The 26815-nt window shown below is 48.7% G+C and overlaps 6 protein-coding genes across 6 annotated transcripts; 5 read left to right on the top strand and 1 right to left on the bottom strand.

Moving 5' to 3' along the window:
- Nucleotides 1-624: 624 nt before the first annotated feature.
- C922_02893 (DNA repair and recombination protein RAD54 and RAD54-like protein) lies at nucleotides 625-2582 on the top strand (the record flags this gene model as incomplete). The annotated part of the gene is made up of 7 exons (XM_008818491.1): nucleotides 625-676; nucleotides 900-1016; nucleotides 1152-1217; nucleotides 1330-1398; nucleotides 1506-1659; nucleotides 1835-2028; nucleotides 2140-2582. 7 exons carry the CDS (start codon nucleotides 625-627, stop codon nucleotides 2580-2582), a joined length of 1095 nt encoding a protein of 364 aa, XP_008816713.1.
- Nucleotides 2583-3926: 1344 nt separating this feature from the next.
- C922_02894 (DNA repair and recombination protein RAD54 and RAD54-like protein) lies at nucleotides 3927-7067 on the top strand (the record flags this gene model as incomplete). Its single annotated transcript, XM_008818492.1, has 1 exon — nucleotides 3927-7067. One exon carries the CDS (start codon nucleotides 3927-3929, stop codon nucleotides 7065-7067), a length of 3141 nt encoding a protein of 1046 aa, XP_008816714.1.
- Nucleotides 7068-8998: 1931 nt separating this feature from the next.
- On the top strand, nucleotides 8999-12400 carry C922_02895 (hypothetical protein; the record flags this gene model as incomplete). Its single annotated transcript, XM_008818493.1, has 1 exon — nucleotides 8999-12400. One exon carries the CDS (start codon nucleotides 8999-9001, stop codon nucleotides 12398-12400), a length of 3402 nt encoding a protein of 1133 aa, XP_008816715.1.
- Nucleotides 12401-13575: 1175 nt separating this feature from the next.
- C922_02896 (hypothetical protein) lies at nucleotides 13576-21635 on the top strand (the record flags this gene model as incomplete). The annotated part of the gene is made up of 14 exons (XM_008818494.1): nucleotides 13576-14411; nucleotides 14638-14694; nucleotides 14847-15233; nucleotides 15365-15401; nucleotides 15605-15673; nucleotides 15843-15944; nucleotides 16132-16164; nucleotides 16303-16439; nucleotides 16655-16747; nucleotides 16907-16926; nucleotides 17121-17209; nucleotides 17391-17443; nucleotides 17579-17715; nucleotides 18742-21635. 14 exons carry the CDS (start codon nucleotides 13576-13578, stop codon nucleotides 21633-21635), a joined length of 4944 nt encoding a protein of 1647 aa, XP_008816716.1.
- A 2080-nt stretch (nucleotides 21636-23715) lies between these two features.
- Nucleotides 23716-25074, top strand: C922_02897 (tubulin gamma chain; the record flags this gene model as incomplete). The annotated part of the gene is made up of 1 exon (XM_008818495.1): nucleotides 23716-25074. The coding sequence occupies one exon, from the start codon at nucleotides 23716-23718 to the stop codon at nucleotides 25072-25074; it is 1359 nt and encodes a 452-aa protein (XP_008816717.1).
- A 416-nt stretch (nucleotides 25075-25490) lies between these two features.
- C922_02898 (20S proteasome subunit beta 7) lies at nucleotides 25491-26484 on the bottom strand (the record flags this gene model as incomplete). Its single annotated transcript, XM_008818496.1, has 2 exons — nucleotides 25491-26176; nucleotides 26400-26484. The coding sequence occupies 2 exons, from the start codon at nucleotides 26482-26484 to the stop codon at nucleotides 25491-25493; spliced, it is 771 nt and encodes a 256-aa protein (XP_008816718.1).
- Nucleotides 26485-26815: the final 331 nt, after the last annotated feature.

Raw genomic sequence — 26815 nt, forward strand, 5'->3', positions numbered from 1 at the left:
GTTAGAGGCGTTGTGGGTGTTAGAGGCGTTGTGGGTGTTAGAGGCGTTGTGGGTGTTAGAGGCATTGCGGGTGTTAGAGGCATTGCGGGTTTTTTCCCCATCCGCAGTTACTCAGCTGAAGTGGGGGTTCCTAAATGGGGTTATAAAGAGAGACGCTTTAAAAGGTGGGAAAGCTTGAATATATTTTCTTCGCTTTTCCAGCACAGCATGGTATATATATTTCCCGGCAAAATGCCACTCCGCGGCAAAAATATAACTACACCTGTGGGGGGGGCGTGGCGGCGCCCCTCATAAGTAATAGCTAACGTCCATGCGTGGGAGCAGATAGGCAGCTCCACCACTTTGTCGTTATGCAGTTAAGCAAACATGTAGATGCGTGTGGAGCCTCTTCACAGCTCTTCCGATTGGCACATTCTCTTGGCCCCCTCGAGCTAGCCATTTTGAATTTTTCTTTTTTTTTTTTTTTTTTTTTTTTTTGTTCATAAAAAAAAACGCGTTGGTCAGGCAGAACGACAACCTGTGCACGTACACTTCATCGTTGCGCGACGATGGAACTTTTGTCCGCCTTCATCCCTTTCACCATGTCACTCCAGTTAGGAAGTTGACTTCCAATAACCCCCGACTATGGACATTGATCTGACGGTAAAAACGATTGGAAAGCTGTCCGGCCACAGAGGTTACTTTAGCAGAGCTGTGCACGTTTTGAGCAGATGGCGTCTCCAAAAGTGCACAGGGTTATGGGCACATACGAGCTTACTCGCTTACTGACTTTCTGGCGTACTGGCTCATTTCCCAATGTGCAGGTGGATAAACGAGGCCTCGGCTCTGTTATGTTCGCCCATATTGCGCTGCCCGAAACGTATGAGTTTTCTTCTCCTTTATCGCCCTTCTACACACAGCGTGCGTAACGAAGATCGTATTTAGCAACGATGAGAACCACATCGTCAGCTCAAGCTTGGACAACACTGTTTGTCTCTGGAATGTGAATAAGCAGTTGCATATAAACACCTACAAAGGTATTGCTCAGCGCGTCGCTGCGAAGGCACTTACAAAGGGAGCAATGACGCTTCTCCGTTTTGTGGTCTCTCAAAGGGTCTACCCCTAAAACGGACTACCCCAAAGACGTTGCACCTCTCTTCCCCCCCATGCAGATGTGCACAAAAAGGGCATAAACGACATCGCCCTGTTCCGGGACAATACGAAATTCTTCTCAGCGGGTGAGTCTCCATATGAGTTCCCGAACAAAAGTGCGACTTCCCGACGCACCGCCCGTTACGTTCGTCCTCCCTGAAAACCATCCATTACAGACTTCTCCCCTTCACACCGCAGGAAATGACGCCCACGTTTACCTTTGGGATACTCTCTCGAACAAGGTTTTAAATAGGCTGCACGTGAATGGTAACTACGCGATGAGGAGTGGGAGCAGCGCAACGTCCGACAGGCAGCAGCGCAATGTCCGAGATGCCGCACCACCTAACTGCGTTTCGCTTTGCCCCATCCCGCAGACAAAGTTAACGTAATCAGATTGAGCCTGAATGAGAAGCTGCTCTTCTGCAGCAGAAGCAACTCGGTCAATGTGTACGATTTTAGGGAGAGGGACTACAAGAAGAAGAACACCCCTTTGCAGGCCTTCAATGAAGCGAGGGACTCCATCTCAGAGTTAGTAAAAAATAAAATCGTTACATGCCCACTGAGTTGACCAGGCACGTGTGGGTATAAAAGCCAACCGTTGCTAAGCTGACCGTTGCTGAGCCGACCGTTGCTGAGCCGACCGTTGCTGAGCCGACCTTTGTTAAACCAACCCACTCTGCACTCACCCTTCCCGACCGCGCAGTATCTTTGTGGACGAACACGAGATTTACACAGGCAGCATCGACAACTGGCTGAGAGTGTACGATCTGCGGATGGGGAAGCTTCTAAGCTACGACATGAAGTCTTCCATCCTCAGCATCGACGTGACGAGCGACAGGAACTACTTCTGTGTGAATGGCATTGACAACAGCGTCAAGTTGGTGGAGAAGAACAGCGGTAAGGAGGGGAGCGGCGACGGAAAATAACGGACAATTGTGCATGTCCCCGTAAGTGAGAGTACCCCCATGACTGCCCGCATGACTCCCCGCGTCACTTCCCCCCCCGCAGGAACCCTCCTCGGGCTGTACAGAGGAGACTCGAACAATTCCCACCGGAGAAACATCAAACTGGATAATCGAAACAAGTTTATCCTCTGCTGCACGCACCACAACGAGATTCACATCTACGATATTGTAAAGAGCAACCTCATTAATAACTCCACTTTTTATAGAAACATTCAGTACGAGCAAAATCTGGACATATACAAAAATACGTACTGCAAGGTACCCATAGGGAGGCCTACCTACTACGTAACCGTAAACAGACACATGGTGTCGGAGAGCTCCTACATCGACAAGGAGAAGTATGACTCGCTTCTGGGAAAATACAAACGGTACGGGAAGAAGACATACGTTCCTTCCTTCGATCGGGACTTCCAGAACGTCGACAACAAGTTGGTTTGCGGAGATGTGGACGGCAACATCCACGTGCTGCAGCTATACTACCGATGAGATTCCCCTCACTGGGGTAGGCACTCCTGGGAATTGCACATTAGTGTCATGGTTGCTTCGGCTTCCTTTTTCCCATTTTTCTCCGTTGAACCCTTTTACGCGGATCAAGCAATCCAGAATGGAGTCCTCCCCAGGTTGTAAAAGCAAATGAGACGAAAAGGGGGATGCACACGTAGTTCATCGTCCTTTACAAGTATGACTCGTTGGAATTTTTTTCTGATTTTCTGTTTTTTTGTTTTTTTATTTTTTCTTTCATTTTGGAGGAAGCATCACGGGTGGTGAAGAAATACGACGGGGAAAAAAAAAAAAAAAAAGTCATCCATTTGAAGGTAGCATAAAACGTATGAAGCCATTTCGTTCGTTTTTTTTTTTTTTTTTTATTTTTTTTTGGGGGACCATCTTTATGTGAGCCACTTCTCCCCCCCGGTCCTGTGTGTATGGCGAGAGTGGCACTCCAAATGGGGAAGCACACGTCTTAAAAGGACATCCCTGTGTTTGGATTATCGCTCGGAGTATTGCACCGGTGGTTCCCTCACGATGGTTTCTGCTTCACCACATGTTATGGTAGCGTAGTGTATCGTTGCCTGTTGTAGTGTACCGTATCGTAGCGTAGCTTTTACCTTGGCTTCGCTTCGCTTGGATTGCTCTTTTTTTTTTTTTTTTTTTAGACGGAGTCTCACTTTGTTGTCTTGGCTTGAGTGTAGTGTTGTGATCTTGGCTCATTTCTGAGCACATCGCCAAGCTGGGTTGACAAACACCTGCCTTGCACCGCGTGGTAGACCGTTTCCCCCCACGGTGGAGTCACGCAAAAGGGAACATTTTATTTTTACGGCAAAGAAAGATGCACATCTTGCACGTACAGAAAAATTTACAGATAAAGGGGAATTCCCACTGCGTTACGGCTATTTACCCCCTCGAGTGCGAAGTATACCCAACAGCGTTTATTTTTCCCCATCGAAAGATCTGCAAAGGTTTGCCGACTGGCTGCCTCACAGGTGCACACCGGGTCGCGGCTGGAAAAGGCGGGTCGCACCGTACGCCACACAGTAGGCTTCACGACGATTCACCACAGCAAGGGTGTTTCCTCCATTCACTTCGCCACCTTCCCAGCAGCTTCCAATTCCTTTGCGCGCTAAAGCGGGCCCTGTGTGCATGTCCGCTGCGGAGGTACACCTCAGGGGGGACTCGTAAATCAGCACAAGTTGAGGGGTACACGCAAAGGGGTACCACTGCGCAGAGGCCTTCTCCCGGAGCAGCCCCAGTAGGACGCTTTCCCAGAGTGCCGCTTTCCCAGTGTAGCGCCTTCCCAGTGTGCCGCTGCCCCTTTTGCCGCTCTTCCCCCCCATGAGGAAGTGCCCCGGGAATGCGAAGCGGAGCCGGGAGGACAGCCCCGACAGGACGTGCATCACGCTGGTGCGGGCGACGCTGCTTCCCATCCTGAGCATCGAAAAAAATGAGAAGACGACGCTGTTCCACCCCTTCAAGAACCCCCTCCCTGGGTTCATCAGCGATAAGAATCTGTACGTTCAGAAAACCCTAGGCGCAAAGGTCAGGCGAACAGGATGGATAAATCTCATGAAGAACTCCATCCCAAGGAGGTCAGACGAAACGGAAATGAATGAACAGAAGGAAAACGAAATAAAAAAGGATTTTGTGCCGCTAATCTTGTACGAGGATGAAAAGAGCAAAGTAGAAGTGGATCCCATTTTGGCTCAATACCTGAGGGAACACCAGCGGGAGGGAGTCACCTTCGTCTTCGAGTGCTTAATGAATCTAAGGGACGAAAAAATAAGTGGATGTATCCTGGCAGATGACATGGGATTAGGAAAAACTCTTCAAAGCATTTCCGTATTGTACACACTTCTAAAACAAGGGATCGATAAAAAGCCAGCTGTTAGGAGGTGCCTGATTCTATGTCCAGCTAGCTTAATCAATAACTGGAATGACGAAATTAATAAATGGCTACCTGGAAGATGCAACGTGACTTGTGTTAACGACAATGCAAAGGAGAAGATTGTGAGTAAGTTGGAAGGCTTCAAGTACGACCATAAATCGACAGTCATCATCTGCTCGTATGAATGCTTCCGTATCAACAACGACTCGCTGGATAAGTCCTCCATCGATATGATCATATGCGATGAAGCACATCGGTTAAAGAATGACAAGACCAAGACGTATATGAGCATCTATAAGTTGGCTGCTCGGAAGAGACTTCTTCTTTCTGGTACCCCAATACAGAATGATTTGAGTGAATTCTTCGCTCTGATTTCTTTGTGCAACCCGGATCTCTTTGACGACACGAATCTGTTTAGGAAGAAATACGCCAATCCGATTCTCATTGGAAGGGATAAAGACGCAACGGAGAAAGAACAAGAAATTGCATCGGAGCGACTAGCCGACCTGTCAACCATTACAAATAAGTTCATTCTAAGGAGGACAAACAATTTACTCTCTAAAGTGCTGCCCGTAAAGTATCTAATTAATATATTTATTAAGCTAAATCCCATCCAGGAAGCTCTGTACGTTCTTTTTTTAAAGGACAAGCGGATACTGAAGAACGATCAGAGCACCACCAAGGTGAATGTTCTGATGAATATGAAGAAATTGGAGAAGATCTGCAACCACCCGCTGCTGCTTAATTCGAATGAAATCAAGGACGTTGGGAAGCTGTCCCTGGGTAAGCTCATTGAGGACGCGGCGAAGGAGCAGGAGAAGAAGAAGCCAGACCGGGGCGCCAAGCGGGGGAACGTAGGAAGTGGAGGCAGCGCAGTTGGCGGGGATGACGGAGCAGCGGCGGGGAGCTCCAAACAAGGAAGCAACTCACAGAGGGACCGCGATCGGGACCGTGACCGCGACCGCCGAAGAGCCGTCGAAATGGACTACGACAAACCGGTGAAGAAGCTGCTAGAAGAATGCAGAAGAGACACACACAGGTCCTACTACAACATGTCGTGCAAATTCCAGCTGCTCCACTTTCTCCTAAAAACGATCAAACAAAACACCACAGATAAGGTAGTCATAGTAAGTAATTACACACAAACCCTGGACTATATGGAGATCCTATGTAAAGAGAACTTCTACAAGTTTGTCCGCTTAGATGGCGGAATCAGCATCAAAAAAAGGCACAAGGTTATTAATGACTTCACACACTCGTCTGATATTTTTATATTCCTTCTTTCGTCCAAGTCTGGAGGGTGCGGCATCAATCTTATCAGTTCGAATCGCTTGGTCCTTTTGGATCCTGACTGGAACCCTGCGAATGATAAGCAGGCTTTAGCGAGAGTCTGGAGAGAAGGACAAAAGAAGATCTGCTACATTTATAGGTTGTTCTGCACAGGTACCATCGATGAGAAAGTGTATCAAAGACAGATAAGTAAAGATGGACTCTCCTCCATGATTGTTACGAATACGAACTTATCCAAAGATCAAATGTCCGACGAAAATGTGAAGAAAATCTTTAATTACAAAATGAATACTCTTTGTGAAACCCATGATAATATTCAATGCACTAGGTGCACTATTAGAAATTGCCCCGAGAAAGACGTAGAAAACTTCTCGGAGCAGTTGGAAGATTTTGAGGAAGATGATGTCAACACCTGGGCACACCATCAAAATGTAGAGACTGTTCCTGATGAGATTCTAGTCAAGGCTGTCAAGGCCGCTACTGATTATAAGATTAACGAGATGAGCAACTTTCCCGTTTTGAAGAAACTATCCGATTTGTTTGTTACCTTTACCATGAGCTGCAAGATTGAGTTCCGCGACGACTTAATTAAGCAGAAGGCGCAGAAGGCCCAGCTCAAGGCGCGCACGGGGCACTCCGACGCGGCGCCGGGTCGCGAGGAGGGTGAGCTGGACCAGGATGAGGAGGCGGATTATGAGGGGGAAGACGAGGAGGAGGACGATGACGAGGGGGACCAAGAAGAGGAGGACGAGGAAGAAGACGAAGAAGAAGAGGACGAAGAGGAGAAAGAGAAGGAAGAGGAGGAGGAGCCTCCGCGCAAAGTGGACTACAAACACAAACTGATGGAAAAAATCATGGAGTACCAATTCGCGCAGAAAAAGGAGAAGGGCGAGGGCCTGGCCAAGAAGAAGTCCGATGAGGCCGCCCAGGCGGGAGGCGACGCAGAGAAGCCTGCGCTGGCTAGTAGCACCTCCCTTCAAGGGAAGGATAAAATCAAGCGGGAGGACGATAACCAGCTGCCACCCAAGGAGACTCAATCCAAGGAGACTCAACCCAAGGAGACTCAACCGAGCCAGAAGCAGGACGGGAAAATGAGTAGCAAGGCAAAGGCCAAGTCTCAGGAGGAGATCGTGAGCGAAGTGGAGGACACCGCCTCCATGCGAGTCACCCGAAACATGAGCCAGAGGAATTTGATGGAACTCCTGTCGCAGGATGAAGAGTCCAAGGTGACTCTCTACACATCGGAGGAAGCAGACGCCTCCGTGGAGAATGCGAGCACGGACAGTTCGTACTTCATGTGAGGGGGAGTGAAGAAGAGGGGATGGCAGCTGGAACGGACGTGCTGGGGCCACTTCTTCAGCCCGCAAGAGACGTCGTCAAAGCGGAACCCACACGGGGTGGAAGCGAACTGGAAGCCCAGTCGAAGCATAGTCAAAACCCAGTGGAAGCAGAGCCGAAGCTCAGTCAAAGCGCAACCGAAGCGAACGGAGGGGGTAAGAACCATCCTGCAAAATGTGCATGAAGAAAGCGGAACAAAAAAAAAAATCATTTGCCTGTACAGTAAGGATGAATTTTTTTTTTTTGTTTCTTTACCCCATTCGATTTTCGCTCAAGGAAGAAAAGAAAAAAAAAAAACAAAAAAAAAAAAAGGGGAAACATAAATGTGCTATTCGTTGTAACGACTGCGTTGTCGTGGGTTGCAAGTCGGGTGTTGCACGATAAAATGACATCCTTGTGTGTGCATCGCCAGTTATCAGCTCTTCTGTTTGGTGCAAAAAAGAAAAAAAACAAAATTCTTACATGTGTGTATAAGCGGGAAGTATTAAAAGAGATGCCAATTAGGTACTCGTCGCATACTACACTTCACTACGGCAACGGTGACAGTGGAATCCGCGCGGGAAGGGGATATAAATCTGTTCACCCCCCTTCCTCATCCCTTCCCCCTACTAACAGCACGTGCACCACGGGGTGTCCCCATGTGAGGCGCAGAAATGTGTGCGTATGCATAAGCCCCTACTTGTAATGCGCATTTGTTGCATGTTCCTATTTGCGTGTAGAGTATAACCTTTGCTTCCCCCCCTCCCCCCTGCTGCCTTTCCTCCTGTGGGGGCACACCCCTTCGTATTCGCCAAGTGGCCCAGTCAACGCGGTCGCTACAGCGGTGCACATACACGCCCTCCTTAACGTCAGTGCCAACGTTGTGTTGTTTACGTTCCTACAGTTAGGGGCCCACTTCTGCGCTTCCTTTCGGAGGTGAGGTGTCCTTGTTTGCAGCCCCACTTCCACCCCCCTATTTTTTTTTTTTACTCATTTATTAATTATTTTTTTTTCTGTTATTTACACGAGTCCTTCATTTGGCAATTGTTTAATGAATTTTTTTTTCTTCCACAAGGTATTGCTAAAGCCTGCTTTGTTAGCCCCTTGGTAAGTTTTTTTCTTCTTCTTCTTCACTTCCAACTTGTCGCGGGTTTTTGTTCCCCTTTTTTAACAGTTGTGTAATTTAGCAGATTTATGTTTTTTATTTTCTTTATTTTATTTTCTTTATTTTTTAATTTTTTTTTTCTTAAAGAAATAACGCTTTGTTAGTCATAAGAATGCTTTCCCGCGAATCGACTCGGCTAGTACGACGTTAAGTGTATAGAGCTCGAGGCGATGGCAACGGGGACAGCAACGACGACGGCAACGGCGGAGACTGTTTTTTTATTCTTTGCGGGGGGGTACTCTGCCGAAGGGGGAAAAGAAAGCCCCGCGGGGAGTGACTCCCTCGTAGATTCCTTCCTATATTTGCCCCTCCTTTTTTCTGCTTCGCCTTTTTCTGCTTCGCCTTTTTTTGTTTTCCTTTTTTTTGGTTTTCCCTTTTTTTTTTTGGTTTTTGATTTTTTTGTGTAATTCTTTGTTTATTTTTTGCCTAGTCTTTGGCCCATTATTTATCGCCCTTTTTTGACACCTTTTTTGGCCACCTGTTCCGCGCGGCATACCCAGCTGCTAGCGCAGGCTGAAACGCAAAAACGAATGCAGACTCCAATATACGTGCCTTCATTCGTTTGGCAACCCATGGTGTGTCCCCCCCCACGCGGGCAGCTGCGTATGCCGAGTAGAGACCAAGCCGACCCTCCAAGTTGAAGAAAAAAGAAAAATTAGCGCACTAAGTTAGAGCAGCCTGAGCGGAGTGTGGATGCCTCTTTGATGCCGCTTTGTCGCCGCTTTGATGCTGCTTCGCCCCTTCGCCAAGATGAAAGGGCGCAGCGAACGCAGAACGAATATCGAGGAGGTGATGAGCGACTACCTCATCAATTTGAGTCACCTCTACAAGAGATCCCAGTCGCAGTCCCATTCCTTGAGTGATCATGAAAATGGCGAGGGGAAGATACACAGGATGAGCAGCTCCAGGGCGGAACTCATTAAACAGGAGGAAGCCCTGCTGCTGAGGAAGAAGAACATTCGAGACGGAAGCGGCGACAGAAGCGGAAATGGAGGTAGAAGCCTCAATCGCAACCGAAGCAGCATCAGCAGCAGCGGCGACGCCAGTATGAATGACGATGTCTCATCGGATAGCGCCAAGAGCATGTCCACGTACTACGACCAAATGATGGATGCCATTTTCCCCCCCAGGGAGAGGGAAATTTACCTCCATTTGAAGAAAATACTCCAAACGCAGAAGCATTTTGCAGATGTTGAGGCCAATGAGTACCTCTTCTGCTACCTCTTCGTACTAGCCATTAAGAATATGTTTTACACCATAATTTTGCAGAAGAAGGTGGAGCATGAGATGGGAAGTGGGCTGGGGCAGGAGGGGCCAACTGCGTATAAAGGGGAGAGCCCAATTGAATGTAAAAGGGACGACCCAGCCGCGTATAAAGAGGAGGGCCCAATTGAGTGTAACGATGAAGATCCAGGAAAAGGTAGGGATCAACCGGAAGAAGCCCCACAGGGAGAAGTCCCACCTGGAGAGGTGCAACCCAAAGGGCCAAACGCGCAGAAGGAAGAAACGACTCAGGCGGCAGAAATGGCCCAAACGGCGCAAACACCCCCAACCGTCCAAACGGCACAGACGCCGCCAACAGCCAAGACGGCAGATCGACCCCGAAGCGAGGAGCTCCTGGAGGAGAAGTGCGACCCCTTCGAAAAGAACTACTTCCACCTCCTGTTCGAAGCGCTGAGGAATAATAAGTCATACTGGCTCATCCCACTGAGCGTGCTATCGTGCGGCTACCTCTACTACAAAATGAAGGGGAGGGTAGCGGCCTACATAAATAACTACTACCTTAACGTGACGAAGTATTTTACCAGTACCCTCCTCTCCCCAGGGGGCGCTACCGACGCAGCAATCTCCAAAGATTACAACCACTTCTTCCACAACGTACACAAGAATAACGTTAAGACGATTCTTTTCAATCCGTCCAACAACACATTCACGTACATGCTAAGCAAAGCGACTCTCCCCAAGTCGGGTACCAATATGAGCATATTTAATTCAAACAAAATGGCAGCCAGTCCATCTCTCTCCACACAAGAAGAGACAAACAATATGTATACTATCTTCTACAATGACTATATAATGAGATTTCTACTGAAAAATAAATTGTACGAAAATGTAGAAATAAGATTGGACGACAAAATGATCAAGTCATCCTTCGTCGAAATGATTCGAAGGAATTTTTTCGATCTACTTACGTATAGTCTTTCTTTGGCAAGCTTATTCTATTTTTATGAGAGGAACCTCTCCCTTTCGTCGGCATTAACCAATCGAGATTACTCCCCCCACAGCACAAACAAGGGTAACTCCTTCAGCGATATTATTCTAAATGAAAACACCAAGAAGGACATCAAGGGGGTCTTATTTTTTCTCCTCTTTTCGAGTATGTTCCCAGAAAATTGCAACTTATCCGGGTATAACACGATCTTATTCACTGGAGAGACTGGCACGGGGAAGAGTCTATTAGCCAAAGCTATCGCCAAAGATCTGGACGTAGAATTCATTCACCTCTCAGGATCCACATTCATCGAGTTATACATCGGGAATGGGGCTTCCAAATTGAGGAATTATTTTAAGAGGGCCAAACGGAGCTCCAGATCGGTGCTGCTCTTTATTGACGAGATCGATAGCATTGGCCTCAGCAGATGTATGAACAACGACGGGGGGAACAACGCCAACCATGAATATACTCAGACGTTGAATCAGCTTCTAATCGAAATGGATTCTTTGCATGAGTATAACCGGGAGCAGTTCCTCCTGGAATCGCGCGGTCGGGATAAAGGGGGCTTCTTCTCTACCGTGACGAGGGCCCTCATGGAGATCATCTCACCGGATGGGGAGTCTTCAGACGCGCGCAGCGAGTGTGCAAACGGGGATCATGCAAAGCGGAACATCAGCGGAGGTTGCTACAGCAGTGGTGATCGCCCCCCCCCGCGCGAACGGGACGGATACGAAATTATGCAGTATTATCTTAACAATGACCTCACGCTGCAGGAGGTGGAGGAGATTTTCAACCTGAGGAAGCACCGGGCGAGAAAGTTTATCCTCTTCATCGGGGCCACCAACCGGTACAAGATGCTGGACTCGGCCCTCGTACGATCCAAACGCTTCGACAAGGTCATTCACTTCCATCTGCCAAACTTGTTTACACGGAGAAGGCTTTTTGAGTTTTACTTGGTCAAGTACATGGGGGGGACAGGCGCGACGGTGAGGCGGCTACCGATGCAGAGAGGGTCGCCACCGCGGAGAGAGGCGCCAAGAACGACACTTACCAGGACCGCGGCGCCGTTGCCCCCCTTGGAGTACGCCCCCTTCAGGCACAAATTCAGCAGCCACTTCAGCGCGCTGCACCCCGGGGCCACGGATAAGTACGAGCACCTTCTCAAGTCGCTGAGGAGGGGCAGATCAGGATCCAACGCGCGGGGTGGCAGGAGTAACGACGATTGGGACATTCGCCATGGGGACGGTCCCCGTTGGTCCCACGCAGATTCCAAGGATGACTCCCACCGCGACCCCCACCACCCCGTCGATACGCTCGCCCTGTCCGTCCTGACGATCATGTTCAATTGCGCCGACATAGATGAGATAGTGCACTCGGTGCAAATGAAGAGCCTCACGCAGAGCCACCTCCAGCGAGAGGGGCACAATATGAACACTGCCCTATTCCAAGTCGTGGACTCCGCCCTATTTAACAAATTCACTTACGATAATCACGGAGAGAAGCTGAGCAATCAGGGAAGTAAAACCGAGACGAGTGGCTCCAACGGATCTGGAAACATGAAGCTCAGTGGCAACAACTGGTGCACCGATGCAGATTACGATGAGTACTTAGCGAAGTTTGTTCACTTGTGTAATGAAGAATTAGAGAGACGGATAAACGATGAGGAGAGCAAAAGGAAGAACCACAGGAGAGGAAGACACTCTCATGAGGAGAAATTCACACTTGACGACTTACTGTTTTTTTTTAATGACTTACAAAAAATGAAGATAAAGATATGGCGAGACGAGGACATAAATTTCCTCCTTCAGAATGGCTTCTCCATGAACAATGGGTTTTTTCCGCCCGGTCGGAGCTACCAGCTCTGCCTTTTGTGGAAGTCCATTGAGAGCTTTTACCTGGCTCTCCACTCAAGTTGCCGCAGGGCCTGCTCTAGCTAGGGTTGAAGCGATGGAAGTGGATGACGCGGTGAACGTGGCGGAAGCAGCAGGACGTGTGTGAATGTACCTCCCAATCGCAGCTGTCCCACCCCTGGTTATGTGGGTTAAAACGCAGGTGAGCATCACCACTCCCCCTCCTTTCTTAAATAACACTCCTCCCGCACGTCCCCCTTTCGCACATATATGTGTCCATCATTCCCACACAGCCAAGTGTGTTTCCCATCCTCGAAGGGGAGAAACCCGACGGACGGATCTCCATTTTTATTTGTACTGCTCTTTACATATGTCAGCCCCGCTGTGTAATTTTTTCCGTATCTTCCTTCGCGCGTCAGAATTTTTCTTTTTTTTTTCTTTTTTTTTTTCGTTTTCTTATTTTTTTTCGTTTCCCGGCGGTTCCACACGCAGTCTCCGTTCGTTTGTTGTTCCCCACGCCAGAGGAGGAAAAGGTACACAACACATATGTAATGACATGAAAAAATGTCTCAGTCCGTGCAGGCACGTCCATGAACATGTCTATGTCTCATTGGGGTGTCCCCCTTAAATGAATTCTTCCCCCGGTGCTCCATAGGGAGGGGGGAGGATTCACATCCGGGTGATTTAACCCCCGCGCAAGTTTCTCACTTCGCAACAAACAACTTTACACGTCTCTTGAGCAACGGTGAGTGTAACCGGTAAAAGTTATCACCTCATGGAGTTGTTAATTTTTTTTTTTTTTTCTTCTTTCTATCCCCACTTTTAAATACCATATAATAAAGCTTCAGATTGATGTGCCGAATGTGCACAGGGATTTGACGACCCCCTGCCCGCTGCCCCTGGAGAAGGAGTGTAAAAAGGTCACATTGGCATCTGCGCTGGTGCGCAAGAATTTGAAAAGAAAGAAAAAAAGAGAAAAAAAAAAAAACATTCCCGCGAAGATTACGGGGTAGGTCCAACTTCGTCGAGGTGAGAAATGTCATCCCTGTGTGTATCATCTGGGGTGTGGCCACGAACTCGCCAAAAAGGATTCTCCTTTTTTTTTTCTTCTTTGTTTCTTCTCTGCCCAAATTAGCAGCCACATCTCTGGGGAGTAGTAAACCCATGGTACACTTCCACTTCAGGCGCGAACCAAGATGCGCCAGCTTTCGAAGGGCCCCCTCCGAAGGGACCCGCCGAGGGTTCGCTTTCGCGCCCCAGCGATGTCACTCTTGGAGCGAGAACAAGGGGCAGCGAAAAAGGACCGCTCGAGGGCGAAACGACTGATCTTCCTAGATCCCTACACCCACGTGAGGAACTGCGTATTCGTGATCGATGCATACCTTCGTCGGCTGAACGGGTTTATAAAGCTTCTAAAATGGTTAGCCCTGGTGGAGAGGCACCAGGCACGCGCCGAGAAGACGCTGGCGCGGGCAGCTAATGGACGGAGCCATAAGGATACTCAGGGGGGAAGTTTCACCCCTGCTCAGCAGGGCAGTCTCACCGATGATGGGACTCAGTCCGTATGTGGAAGGATTGGCGGTGAAGCGGCTCTTCCCACGCGGTGCGACACCACAAGAAGGAGATCCCACCCAACTGATCTCATACTTGACCTTGTAACGACTCACCTTGGATTGGTGGGGATCCAGTCTAGTGCATCACAGGAACTCTCTATGAAGCGACTTAAGCTAATAAGGAAGAATATAAAATTGAAACAGATTTACATTGAGCTCATTTGTAGGCAGATAAACAGAGAGTATGTGTCTTTATTGCAAGACTTGCAACGTATACTGGTGAAGGTCCACTCAGTTCGATGGCGGGGTGAACTTGATGAAGAGGAAACTACGGAAGCCCACTGCAAAGACAAACAGGGAGGCTCCCATCACACCATCGCCGATGTCCACGCCAGTGTACTTTTTTCCTTCAAATTGAGGGTCGAAGCGGTGTTGAATTTTGTATGCAACTTGTGCAGGCGCCTAAATGAGGAAGTAAGCCGGGGGCTACTTAACCTCTGCGGCGATCTGCTGCGCCGATACGAAGTCTATTCCCGTCGCCTCAGGTAACCCCCCCACGGGAGGGAAGAAGCGAATGAGAAATCGAATAAGCAGTCGAATGAGCAATCGAATGAGCCTCCGAATGATGGAGCGAACGAGCGAATGGCTATAAATTTGCTCACTCGTAACTTCTTCCTCCACTTTAGAGGGCTATCCAGCTGTACGTACCTTTTTATATGCCTCACCACCTGCACCCCAGTCACATCACCCATCATTCGTACGCCCTTGTAGAAAAAGGAGGAACTACCTCGCGGGGAAGCTAAAGGGAATGTGTGCTCCTTCAATTGGGTAACCCATACATCAGTTTGTAACGGGGCACACCTGAGAGAAGTGTCTCCGTTAAAAGGGGTTCATTCCATTCCCATAGGCTTCCTTTCACCTCGCCGCCGCCCCCCATCATCCCATTTCGCATTGTAAATCTTTCACCTCCTCTTTTGCAGCTACTTGAGGGAGGCAAATGAAGAACCGCTGACTCGGGACAGTAAAAGGGACGGATCCGTAGGGATGGATATCGTCTCAGGGGGGGAAGACATACACCTGCATGGAGATAATTCTGTGAGTCTTCCCCCCCACAAGGTTAACCTTCCCAGCAGTGGACGCATCATCAGAGGGACCTCCCCAATGGATGCATTCCCCCTCGGTGCAGAGAATAGCCACACGAGTGTAACCCATCCAGGTCATTCGAATAATCAGGACATCGTTGTCATTTTTGAAGGGGAGAAAGATATTTTCCATTTTATTCAAGAGGACTCCCGCGAGAAACATCCCAGTGGAACCTCCATGGAGGAAGAAGAAACTGTCGATGAGAGCTTCGACGACGTGGTGAAGTAACACTGCTTTTCCATTCTGCATGCAAGAAGTGGTCTCACTTCTTTCCTACTGTTTCCCTGCACACACATACAAACACGGCTGTATTTTTAACGTGCTTCTCCCACGATTGATGGTTTCCTCTTTTTAGGTTTCTCCTCAGGAGGAAGAAGCATCATATCAGTCAGGTAAGTCGGGGCTGAGTTACCATCCACCATCACCACGACACCATCCCTGTGATGTCTGTGTCGAACCATGGAGTGAAAATTCACTTCTCAGGATTAGTGGTACCAACCTGGTGACTCCTCTCTTGGCGTCTCCACCCCTTGGTCACACTTCCCCCCCAAACCTCACCGCTGCACCTTCCACTGCTACCTCTCCCCCTCCGCAGGTCTGCAGAACCTACCGCCAACTGAGAAGACGCCTCCGCACGTTACACAAACACACGATGGTGAAGCTGGTATGGATAGAACTGCCAAGGCAAGGAAAAATTGGCGCAACGTAGGGGAGACTCCCCTAAGATAGTTCCCCTCCCTGCGACACACTCACTATGCTTTGCTACCACGGCTAATTTTGCCATCTGTGCTAACCGTGCTATCCCTACCAACTCTGTCCCCCCAACCCTGCAGGACACACAAAGCAGTCAGCTGACTTCGCACCTGATGGAGTGCCTCGACGGTGTTATTCAGTTTACCTCCTCATTCTACGACACTTTAAAACGTATCATGCGTGTAAGTACAGAGGTGAGAAGAAGAAAAGGGGAACAGGGATAATCGCGCCGTTTCCCCGTTTCTCAGTTGTCCTTCTCCTATGTCGTCTTATCTGTGCATCCTCACCGAGTGTCATGTCCACACTTATGTAGCAACCCTTCTAACTTCTACCTCCCTCTTTCTATTTCTCCTCTCCCCCCCCCTCTAGAATTGGCAGCTATCCAGGGACCAGAACAAAAAGGTAAGTCATCGGACCCTCTAGGGGGGTGAAAGAGAAACTTAAAATGATCTGCGTTCATTCAATACCACCCCTGTTGATCCTCTTAATCTCACTTACACTTACCCTTCATTCTCTTTTTTTTCTCCTTCCCCTTTTTAGAAAAATGTCCTCATCGAACTGTACGTGGTGTGCATTTCGCAAACGGAAAGGAGCCACTGTCAGGTGGAGAAGTGGAAGAGGCAAGTGACCCGCTTGGCCGAGGCTTTCCGCCGGGTTGACTTTTTGCCCTCATTCATGTAAGACGGAGGGGGAGCGGTATTGCGCGCGTGTGCGCATCTGTGAGAGCAGGTGGTTAGTCCCTCTGTCTGTTTGTCTGTACGTCTGTCTTTACGTCTGTCTGTACGTCTGTCTGTACGTCTGTCCGTTTGTGTGTATCTGTGCCCCTTTCCCTCCTCCTTCTCTTGTTCTTCTTCCCCCTCTTCATCTCCTTCCCGCTTCGCGCCAATCGCAGGTCCCACTTGAGCGCCCACCTCGGGGCAGAGAACATAAGTTCCATGCGTCCCACCGGAAAATTCGCCACCGCTGCGAGGAAAGGACATCACAGGTGGGAAAAAAAAGGAGAAGCTGACGCGGAGGCCCAGTTAGGCAGTTCGTCACCCCAGTTCGGTTCGTTGGCCACCTTTCGCCGCCACATTCTACCTGCCGCTTTCCGTACCGCTTATTTCCCCTTTTTCATTTTTTTTCTCTCCTCCCCCCGACGCAGCCGCATGAACAGCCGATCGGGTAAACCATCTGCAGGAAAAAAAAAGAAAGAAGCAAACAACGGGGGATCAAAGTGACGAAACAATGAGAAGAGCTTTTTCCACCAAGGAGAGAAACTTCCTCATTGAATGACTTCCCTTAGGATAATCCCTTCTCGTGTCACCAAAAAAGATATAATTTACCACACACTTCCCTTCTCCCCTCCCTCTTCCAAGCAGCCATAACATACAGGTGGAGAGATTACCTACAAATTCAATCTGATCTGGATCCTCTGGAGGACTATAAACAGGAACAGACGAATCAGGTAAGGGGTGTTCATTCCAAGGGTTGATTAATCAGTTGTCCCCTTCTCCTTCCCCTTATGAAAAAGGACTCCTTTGTTTGTCCAACCCGTTTTCAATCCCCGCTTTTGGTTGGTTCCACCCTTCCACTAGGTTGCCACTCGAGTCAACTTTCATTTCTTTTTTTTTTTTTTCCATTCTCAGGAGATCCTCACGATGATGGAAATTGTAGCCCTTCCCTACGACATGTTTTTTAGGTACCTCTTCTTTTCTTTTCTTCCGTTAAGCAGTGCGGTGTTAATAAAGCAGAGCAGTGTCGAACCTTCCGATTGTGTCTATTGTGTCTGTCGTGTCCATTTTGTCCATCGCGGCCGCGCATCGCCCCACTGCAGAGACATAGGTGAAGGAAGCGGAAGCCAAACCGACTCAAACAAGAGGTTCCACTTAGAGATGAAGAAATTCTGTGCAACGTACAGATACCCAGACGATGGAGACGACGGGAAGGAACACCCAACGGAGGAAATAAAAAGTAGGAACAGAAATAAACGTCCAGTTGGTCCCCCGCTAAGGGAGTTCTTCCCATGTGCACGTGAAGCAACTGTACTGCGTGGTGGCTAAGAGAAAGGGTGCTTCTCAATGATGTTACATTGCACGATGACGCAATTGTGAGAAGGGGAAAAAATACCTGCTCCTCTAGACATACACAAATGTATACACCTCGAATAATCACCTGAGTACTTTTTTTTGGATGTCCTCTCTCCTTGCGGTGACTGCCAAAGTGTGCTCATTCGTGTGAAGAGAAAAATGATATCTTCTCTGTTTTTTCCTTCCACTGCCTACTTACACAAAAGTGTGCATTTGAGTTATCATCGGGGTGAGGGTTAAGGTAACTCACGTGATATTTGACCTAGTAGAACAAAGAGACGGATTGGATGACCCACCCGTCGGCCCACTTTTCTCCTCGTGGCGTGGGCGAATAAACGGGGAAAAGAATAACACCTGTACGTACAGCTACGCGGTAGACACTTACGGGTGTGGCGCCAAGAGAAAAGCCGCAACTGTGCTTTTACAACCAAGCGTGAATATATGCCCGTTGCTGCGACGGTAGGTGCCCCCTGCGAAGTGCACAATATGGGATGAACAAAAAAAAAAAAAAAAAAATGCAAAGGGGCTTCCAGACATGAACGGACGAATGCGCAATCAGTGGGAAAAAAAAAAAAGTGCGCGTTGTAACCCCTGGCACTTGTTACCTTCCACCCCGATGCGAACTCATTTCTCTGCATTTAAGTGTACACCTGTGTTTAGAGCTCATGTCTGAATGTTTTGTATAAGTGTGTGTAAGTTTGCGTAAGTGAGCACAGGTGCACCCCCTCACACAGACACACACACACACCTGCGTGACAGAGGAGGCTGCATCTTCATTTGTCTAGCGCCCAAGTCTAAACGCACACATGTATATACACTTTACGAGTAAAGCCATTGTCACCTGTAAAATCTATTGCGCGCTCCCCTAGGTTGATAAAATAGACCAACCTTTGCCCCCCCACCCACGCAGGAAAGTGCACCATCGGAGAACCCCAAGCGGATCAGAAAATCGCGAACCTTTTGAGCAACCCCCATTTTTTTGAAGCCAGGCGGAGGGGCCCTTCCGAAGGGGAGCCACCGGATGGAAGCAGCCTCACCGACTCCAGGGTGGGGCGGTCAACAGGGCAAGCCAGTGACCAACCGGTGAATCACCAACGGGCTGACGCACTGGATGACAATCTGGATGACCGCTCTCCTAACCAAGGGACTACCCCCCAACCCGACATGCTCGTCCAAAGAGCGCGCATCCTCCTGAGCGACTCACTGAGAAAGATTAATTGTCTAGGAAATGTGGGCGACGAACTCTCCTTTGGCCACTGCTCAAAAGAGGGAAGTTCCTCTCATGACCTTATTAATGATAAGAACATGCCGCCTGGGACAGTCAGCACAGAAGAGAAGGATTTGAGAGACCCTGTGTGGTTAGGCACTTTCCGGGATGATGTTGGTCGTTCCGAAGAAGGGGTAGCAGCGGTAGGACAAGAAGTGGGAGGAATGGAAAGAGTAGCCGTAGTAGTGGCGGGCGAAGTAGACGTGGTGAAAGCAGACGTGGGAGAAGACACTGCCGCACCGAAAGCCGACGACGCCGATGCAGATGGTGCGCTCCCCATAGAAGAGCAGAGCTCCAAATCGTACGACGGATGCAGCGAATTCTCATTTGACAGCGTGAATGAGGGCGTGCTGGACTACATTAAAAAAACGTATGACAAAAGGAGGAGGTGGAAGCTTAGGGCGAGAAGGAAGGGGGGGAAAAAAGCAGCAGAGGGGGAAGCGGCGGAGGAGGAAGCGGTGGAGAAGGAAGCGGTGGAGAAGGAAGCGGTGGAGAAGGAAGTGCCAGAGGGGGAAGCAGTAGAGGGGGAAGCGACGGAGAAGGAAGTGACGGAGAAAGACGGCTCTAACGAAGAGGCCCCGAACCATGATGTTGCAAACAGAGGTGATAAAAAAGGAGACACCCCTAACGGAGCTGCAAACCGAGGAGATGCCGACCTTGGCCCCTTCCTGTCCGAAGAGAACTACACCTACACGGTGTCCGACAAGGACCACTTAGATGCAATCGCCCGCAGCTCCATCAAAACGTACAACTGTGCCCTCATGAAGAAAATCCTCCTTCAGGGAAAGATATTTATCACGCACGACAGTGTCTACTTCATGTCCCTCTTCGATTCGCTTTTCTCAAAAATATCCATCGTTCGCATTCCCTACGAATGCATAGAAGACGTACAGAAGATAAGCGTCTTTAACTTCATTCGAAATGCTCTGAAGATTATGGCGAAAAATAAGTCATTCCTGTTTACGTCCTTTGTACACAGGGATCACGCATACGATATTATCATGGACATGGTGCGTGATAACAGGCTGGCCGGGGAGATCCCCAAGAAGGGCGTCGTTCTCTACAACGATGAAGAGAACTCAGAAGAGGAGGAGGCGGAGGAGGAAGAGACCGACGAAGAAGATGCAGATGAGGAGGAGGAGGAGGAATGGGGTGAAGAAGGAAACGAATCGACGAAAGAGCCAAGCCAAGGGGAAGGACCCGCCGGTCAAGGCCAACCAAATCGGAAGAGGAAGAAGAAGAAACGTCCCCATCGGTGGAGGGAATCGAAGAGTTCGAAGAAGCAGCATGACAAGTCCGTCATTTACAACATCCTGCCTACGCAGGACGACCTCCTAATGAACGGCCAGTCGCAGCAGGCCGAAGGGCTGGCCGAAGAGAGAACTGACGAAGAGGAAAACACAGAAAGAACCAGACCTCCACACAAAGGGGAAAAGAAAAATATAGTCATACAGATCAGAAGCGAGATTATCCAACCAAACATCTCAGACAAGGAGGAAGAACTGCTGAAACAAAACAACTTTATCAAATGCGACTACCACACTGATAGTCTACACGTAAATGAAGATTTCAAAAACATATTTTTCGACATCTTCTCCCAATTCGATGATAAGAACCCGTTTGTGAGAAATGTTCAGGACAAGAACCCGAGCAATTTAAGTTATGAGCACTTGAACACTCTGAATGGAGAGCTACAGAGCAAGGGACACCTTTCGTACGAATCCGTTTACAATATATCCCTGTTTGATGATGACAAGAGAGTGTTTGGCATGCCTGCACGATCCGACGTGAAGGAAAATTTATCTTTTTTTTTTCTCCAGAATGTCATTTTAATACAAAAGTACGTTGTCCTTCTGTGCAATGTTCCACTAGCAGGGTGCTTCCGTACAGTCATCACCGTCACGCTGTACAATGTGCTCCCTGAACCCGAAACGGACAACATGACAACTTCGAACATGGGAACCTCCAACGGGGAGACCCCCTGCACACACATCGACTTTTCCTACGACATCGAATTTGTGAAGAACACTTTTTTCAAGTACCAAATAAAAAACAACGCCCTACCTGAGCTCGAAATCGCCGTCAACCATCTGAAGACGTACACACAGGAAGCGATTGAACGTAGGTATAAACTGGCCGACGCAACAAATAGGGATAATCACAAGCAGAATGACGACTACACCTTTGTAAAGGACTACCTCGAAATAATGACCTTTGGTGAAGAGAGAACTTTCGAAAATGCCAGCATTAGAGGTCACGCGGAAACGGTTGTTCAGTCGACTGACGGCGCTTCTTCGGCAGAGCCATCGCACACTGCGGCATGGCCCAGCGGGAAGAGGTACTTCAAGGCCGAGTTTAATCCCCTGTTGCAGAGTGTGCGCCACAGACTGGGTAAGGCATTCTCTGCAACGCAGTGTGAAAGCGGGATCGTAACGCGCATGTCCGTTTATGCATCTCGATTCACCCTATTTATTCTCTCATTTATTGGTCTCTTTTCCTCCCTCGACCCCCAGCCGCACTTGTTTGGGGATTCCTGAAGTCCATTCTTGTAATAGTGACGTACAAAATAATCGAGCTAATTTTCCAATCGAGAAAAATGACACATTCCAAATTGGGATAATGCTACAGCGAGCGTCTGTTCATTTCCCTGCATTTTCTTTCCTCCTTTTTTTACCACCCCTGAGTGGTGTTAAATGGGCCATGTTAGTTTTCACTCGCAAATTTTTATTTTTTACCTTGCCTGTTCATATTTTTTTTGCACTTTTTTTTTCTTTTCTACCATTTGGAGATGGCTTCTTCATATTTTTTTTGAACATTTTTTTATTTTTGTCTTACCATAGCCCAGTGAGTGACTCACTCATTCGGTTATGATATCCCCCCCTCAGACGCGCTCCATGTATGTCTCATTCTCCCACTATATCATCCCCCCCAACACTGTCTTTCAGTAATGCTTTATTTGGTACCTATTTTGTGAAACGTTTTTTCTGATTTTTTCCTTCTCTACGCGTTGTTGGTTATCCCTTTTCCTCCCCCGTGCTATGTGCTACGTTCTTGCATGTGTCCTATATTCCCTTGTTGGGAGTTGTTTTCCGGGGGAGGAAATCCTTGTAGAGATGCATGAACCCTTCCAAAATGATTGAAACAACCGATTGTAAATTAAAATTTGTTCATTCGTACGGGTAGAATGAGCTAAACTGAGCTGAGCTAGGCTAAGACGAGCAAGCAGCTTATTCGTGGTGGCATCTCATTCGTGGTGGCATCTCATTCGTGGTGGCAGCTCATTCGTCGTCGCTGCTCACACGTGGTGTGCTTCGCCCCGTTTTGATTTTCCGCATCAAACGTACCCAACACATCGGGGGAATGACTTTTCTGCGAGATGTTAAAGCGCGGGAGTTTCGCCTTAACTGAGGAAGAACTGACTAGCTGTGCACGTTCCGTGAGAGAGAGAAAAAAAAAATGATAGTGAGGTAGAGGTTTACCTACTCTTCCACGCGTAGCAACCCAGGGGAATTTGTGTCCGCGCAATTGTCCGCTACGAAGAGTAACAATCCGTGATTGGTGCGTAGGCGAGGGGAGCAGAAGGCAAACACACACAGGTATGCCTGTGGACGAATGTATCAACACACACAGAGGCGTGCCTATGTATGAATGTATCCAACGCACACACAAGGCATGCCCTGTCGCGCAACCGGGTGAGGGGTAGGCCCAGTTCCAGGGACGCAGCAGGAAAAAAAAAGCTCTCTCGAGGGAGCAACCTTCCCCAGGCTTGTTCGAATGTCTACGTTTCATGGAGCGGAGCGGGGGGGCGACTTCCCATAGAGGTCGAAGGGTTCAAATGGAAGCTAAGCCAACAGGACTGCCACGTCAAGGCAGGTGACGCGATCGGATCAACGTCCTGCCAAAGTCAACTCTCCGGAAAACGAGGGAAGCACGGGTCCGTGCAAGTGCATACGTATCAGCGCTGTACCCACACATGCGAGTGCAGCGATTACACGGAAGCATTCTTTTTTTTTTTTTTTTTCCTCTCTCTGGACCTTTCCCACTCTTTCGTTTTGCCTAGTCTCCCAAGTGGCTCATTAATTTTCTCGTCATATTGTAATGGTCATTTTCCCCCTTTTGAAGATCCACGTGAAAACACCTTCTAGGCGCAGTGTATTCCCTCTCCACGCAGGTACGTATGCACAAGAGGGGAGAAGATACCCCTGCAGGAATTTCGCGGGGACCCCCCTGTCCCTTTTGTTTTTTTTTTCTTTCTCTCGCGTGGGGGTGTGTGTGCTGGCACGTTAATGCTGACGGGTTAGTGTCCCCTTTGGCTATGCATTCTTCACCTGTCCATCCTCCACCTGAGCGTGAAATTTCCAGACCTGCACACAGGTTGACCGCGTCGCGGTGTTCCTCTCAAAGGGTCCAGTCGAGTCGGCAGCACTTTCGAGGCTTGCAAATGTCCCACCCGACGCCCGACTGAGAGGACGCACAAGGGTAGCAATGGACTAATCGCGTCGCATCGCAGTAAAGTGACTACCGTTGCCCAGTAAAGTAACGGCCGTATCGCAATAACGTGGAGACCCCTCCGCAATAAGCTACCAACCGCTGCGCACTCCGCCCATCCCCGTCAAGATGCCGAGAGAAATCATCACCCTGCAGTGCGGGCAGTGCGGAAACCAGATCGGAGTGGAGTTCTGGAAGCAGCTGTGCAACGAACACAACATAGACAAGGAGGGGATACTAAAAAACAATAATTACCTGAATGAGGATCGCAAGGACATCTTCTTTTACCAGGCCGATGATGAACACTTCATCCCGAGGGCACTGCTCTTCGATCTGGAGCCCAGAGTTATTAATAGCATTCAAGCTAGCGAATATCGTAACCTGTACAATCCTGAAAATATGTTCATTTCGAAAGAAGGAGGAGGAGCAGGAAACAATTGGGGATGTGGATACAGCCAAGGACACAAAGTGGAAGAAGAGATCATCGATATGATTGATCGGGAAGTTGATAACAGTGACAACCTGGAGGGATTCATATTATCCCACTCCATTGCAGGAGGGACTGGTAGCGGGATGGGAAGTTACTTACTAGAATTACTGAATGATAACTACTCGAAGAAGGTAATACAGACTTTTTCTGTTTTTCCTCTCTTGACGAACGAGAGCAGTGATGTGGTGGTGCAGCCGTACAACAGCATCCTAACATTGAAGAGACTGATCCTAAGTACGGACAGTGTAGTCGTTATTGATAACACGTCCCTGAATAGGATCTTTGTCGACCGATTGAAATTAAACAATCCGACATTCCAACAAACCAATACGATTATCTCCAATGTCATGTCTGCTTCCACCACGACGTTGAGATACCCTGGCAGTATGAATAACGACATGATAAGTTTAATTTCGTCTCTCATCATAAATCCTAAGTGTCACTTCCTTGTTACTTCGTACACACCGATTACGATAGAGAAGCATCTCTCTAATGTGCAGAAGACAACGGTGCTAGATGTCATGAAGAGACTGCTGCACACAAAAAACATCATGGTTTCGGTGCCAGTCAGGAGAGGTATGTACATTTCTATCCTTAACATCATCAGGGGAGAAACCGATCCCACACAAGTACATAAAGGATTGCAACGGATACGAGATAGGAAGTTAGTCAATTTTATCAAATGGAACCCTGCCTCTATCCAAGTCACTTTAGCGAAGCCATCTCCTCACGTAGTATCCACTCATAAGGTCTCTGGGCTTATGATGGCCAATCACACTTCCATCTCCACCCTCTTCGAACGCTGCGTCACTCAGTTTGACCGACTTTTTAAGCGAAGGGCCTTCTTGGAAAACTACAAAAAAGAGCCCATGTTTAGCAGTGCGGACGGCCAGGGCAACTTCGAGGAGATGGAGTCCTCCAAGGAGATCACGCAGAATTTGATCGACGAGTATAAGAGCGCTGAGCGGGACGACTACTTCAGCCACGCGTACCTCTAAGGGGGTCAGCGCCGGGGTGTTAGTGGCCCATCGGAAGGCCCCTCGTCGCGAATTCCACGATAACACCCCCCATTTTTCCTGCACGAAGAAACTTACTAACTATTGCGTGGGCGCCCACACAGGCCCCACTCCGTTTGTCCGTTCTGAAGCTTGTATCCCTTCCGTTTGTTCCTTTTCCATTTTACATCCCCCCCGTTTGTCCGTTTTGAATTTTGCATCCCCTCCGGTGGGGTTCCCATCCCCGTGGGGGGGTTGTTCCTCTTCGGTGCGTTTTTTACAATGAGTTGTAGGAAGGATAAGAAAAAAAAAAAAAAAAAAAAAAAGAAAAAAAAAGAAAAAAAAAGAAACAAGGTGGCGGTTCGTCTAAAGCAGCGGGTGTGTTACCGCGTGGTGATAGATCTCCATCTGGGGCACCCCTACCACATGCAGCCCGTAGAGGGCAGCATAATCGAGGGGTACACGTAGTCGCGCGAATTCATGTCGCAGGAGAGGAAGTATGGCTCCTCGTATTCCACCCCCTTGCTAGTGATTTTAACAATCTGAATTTTGTTTGATGCCGTGGCGTCCCGATAGTAAAGAACACGCAGGCACTCATTCAAAAGAATCGTCGCTTCCTGCTCTGTCATGTAATCCTTATAGCGATCTCGAAGCAGAGTCAAAGCAAAGTAACGAGCGTACCCAGTTGTCATATAATCTCCAGTGAACTGCGTCCCATGCATGTCTACAAAGCCGATGTATAGGTCTTCCTTATTGATAACCTTATACTCATCAGTCGTATGTCTGTCCGAATAAAGTAACACGTCCTTATCATTATCGTCGTACTCTTGTGAATTCACCCCCGCAACGATGATTGTATTGAAAAGAGGGTCGATTTTGTTCTTCCTATTGTAAAAGAGCCTACCCACATAGGAATGATAATACTTCGTATTGTGCACGTCGTACTTGCTTTTCTTATCCATGACATTGTTGACGTTAACTCGGGTGAGAGCCTCATGGAGGTACTGCGCGTCTGCCAACTCACCGCTGAAACTCATCACCGTCTTGTTGTTGATTTTGAAAATGCGCTCCACGTTCTGGAACTTGGCGTAGCTCCCGTAGCTCGCTAAGGGGGGTGATGAAGCAAAGCGGTGTGATGAGGCAAAGCGGTGTGATGAGGCAAAGCGGTGTGATGAAGCAGGGTTGGGTGCCGAAGCAGGGTTGGGTGCCGAAGCAGCGGATGGAATGGGCATCGTGTGATAGCGTAGAGGCGGCGTGAGGGAATACCACCCTCCGGGGATAGACACATACACGCTCATACGCATGTACAATTTTCCACGCGTCCCTACCCTTTTTGTCAGCCGCGATCAGAATGCCATACTTGTACTTGAGGGCAATGACCGACGTGCCGGTAACCACTGGGCCTAGCGTCATTTTCTAGCTTCTTCCTCGGGGGATAGGAAAAGGGATCACCACAATGGGGGCACCGCAAACAAGATGCTGAAGCTACTTATAAGGAAGCTCCCTGTCAGCCAGCTGATCCTGTGGGACGCTTAACTGCCTTGCTAGAGGAGTGGCACCGCGTGGTACTTAGGCTGTTGGGGCAGATTCTCCAAGATGGTTCGTCCAGATGGGGTGATACAAAAGGAGACTCTCTTCGCGCAGACTCGCCTGGCTGCAGACTGTAAAGATTACATCATAACAGCACGTGAGGTTCCAGATTGGAATTCACAGCAGAGGAGGAAGGAAAAAAAAAAAAAAAAAA

This window comes from Plasmodium inui (assembly GCF_000524495.1).
Source record: "Plasmodium inui San Antonio 1 unplaced genomic scaffold supercont1.11, whole genome shotgun sequence".
In the NCBI taxonomy this organism is placed as follows: Eukaryota; Apicomplexa; class Aconoidasida; order Haemosporida; family Plasmodiidae; genus Plasmodium; species Plasmodium inui.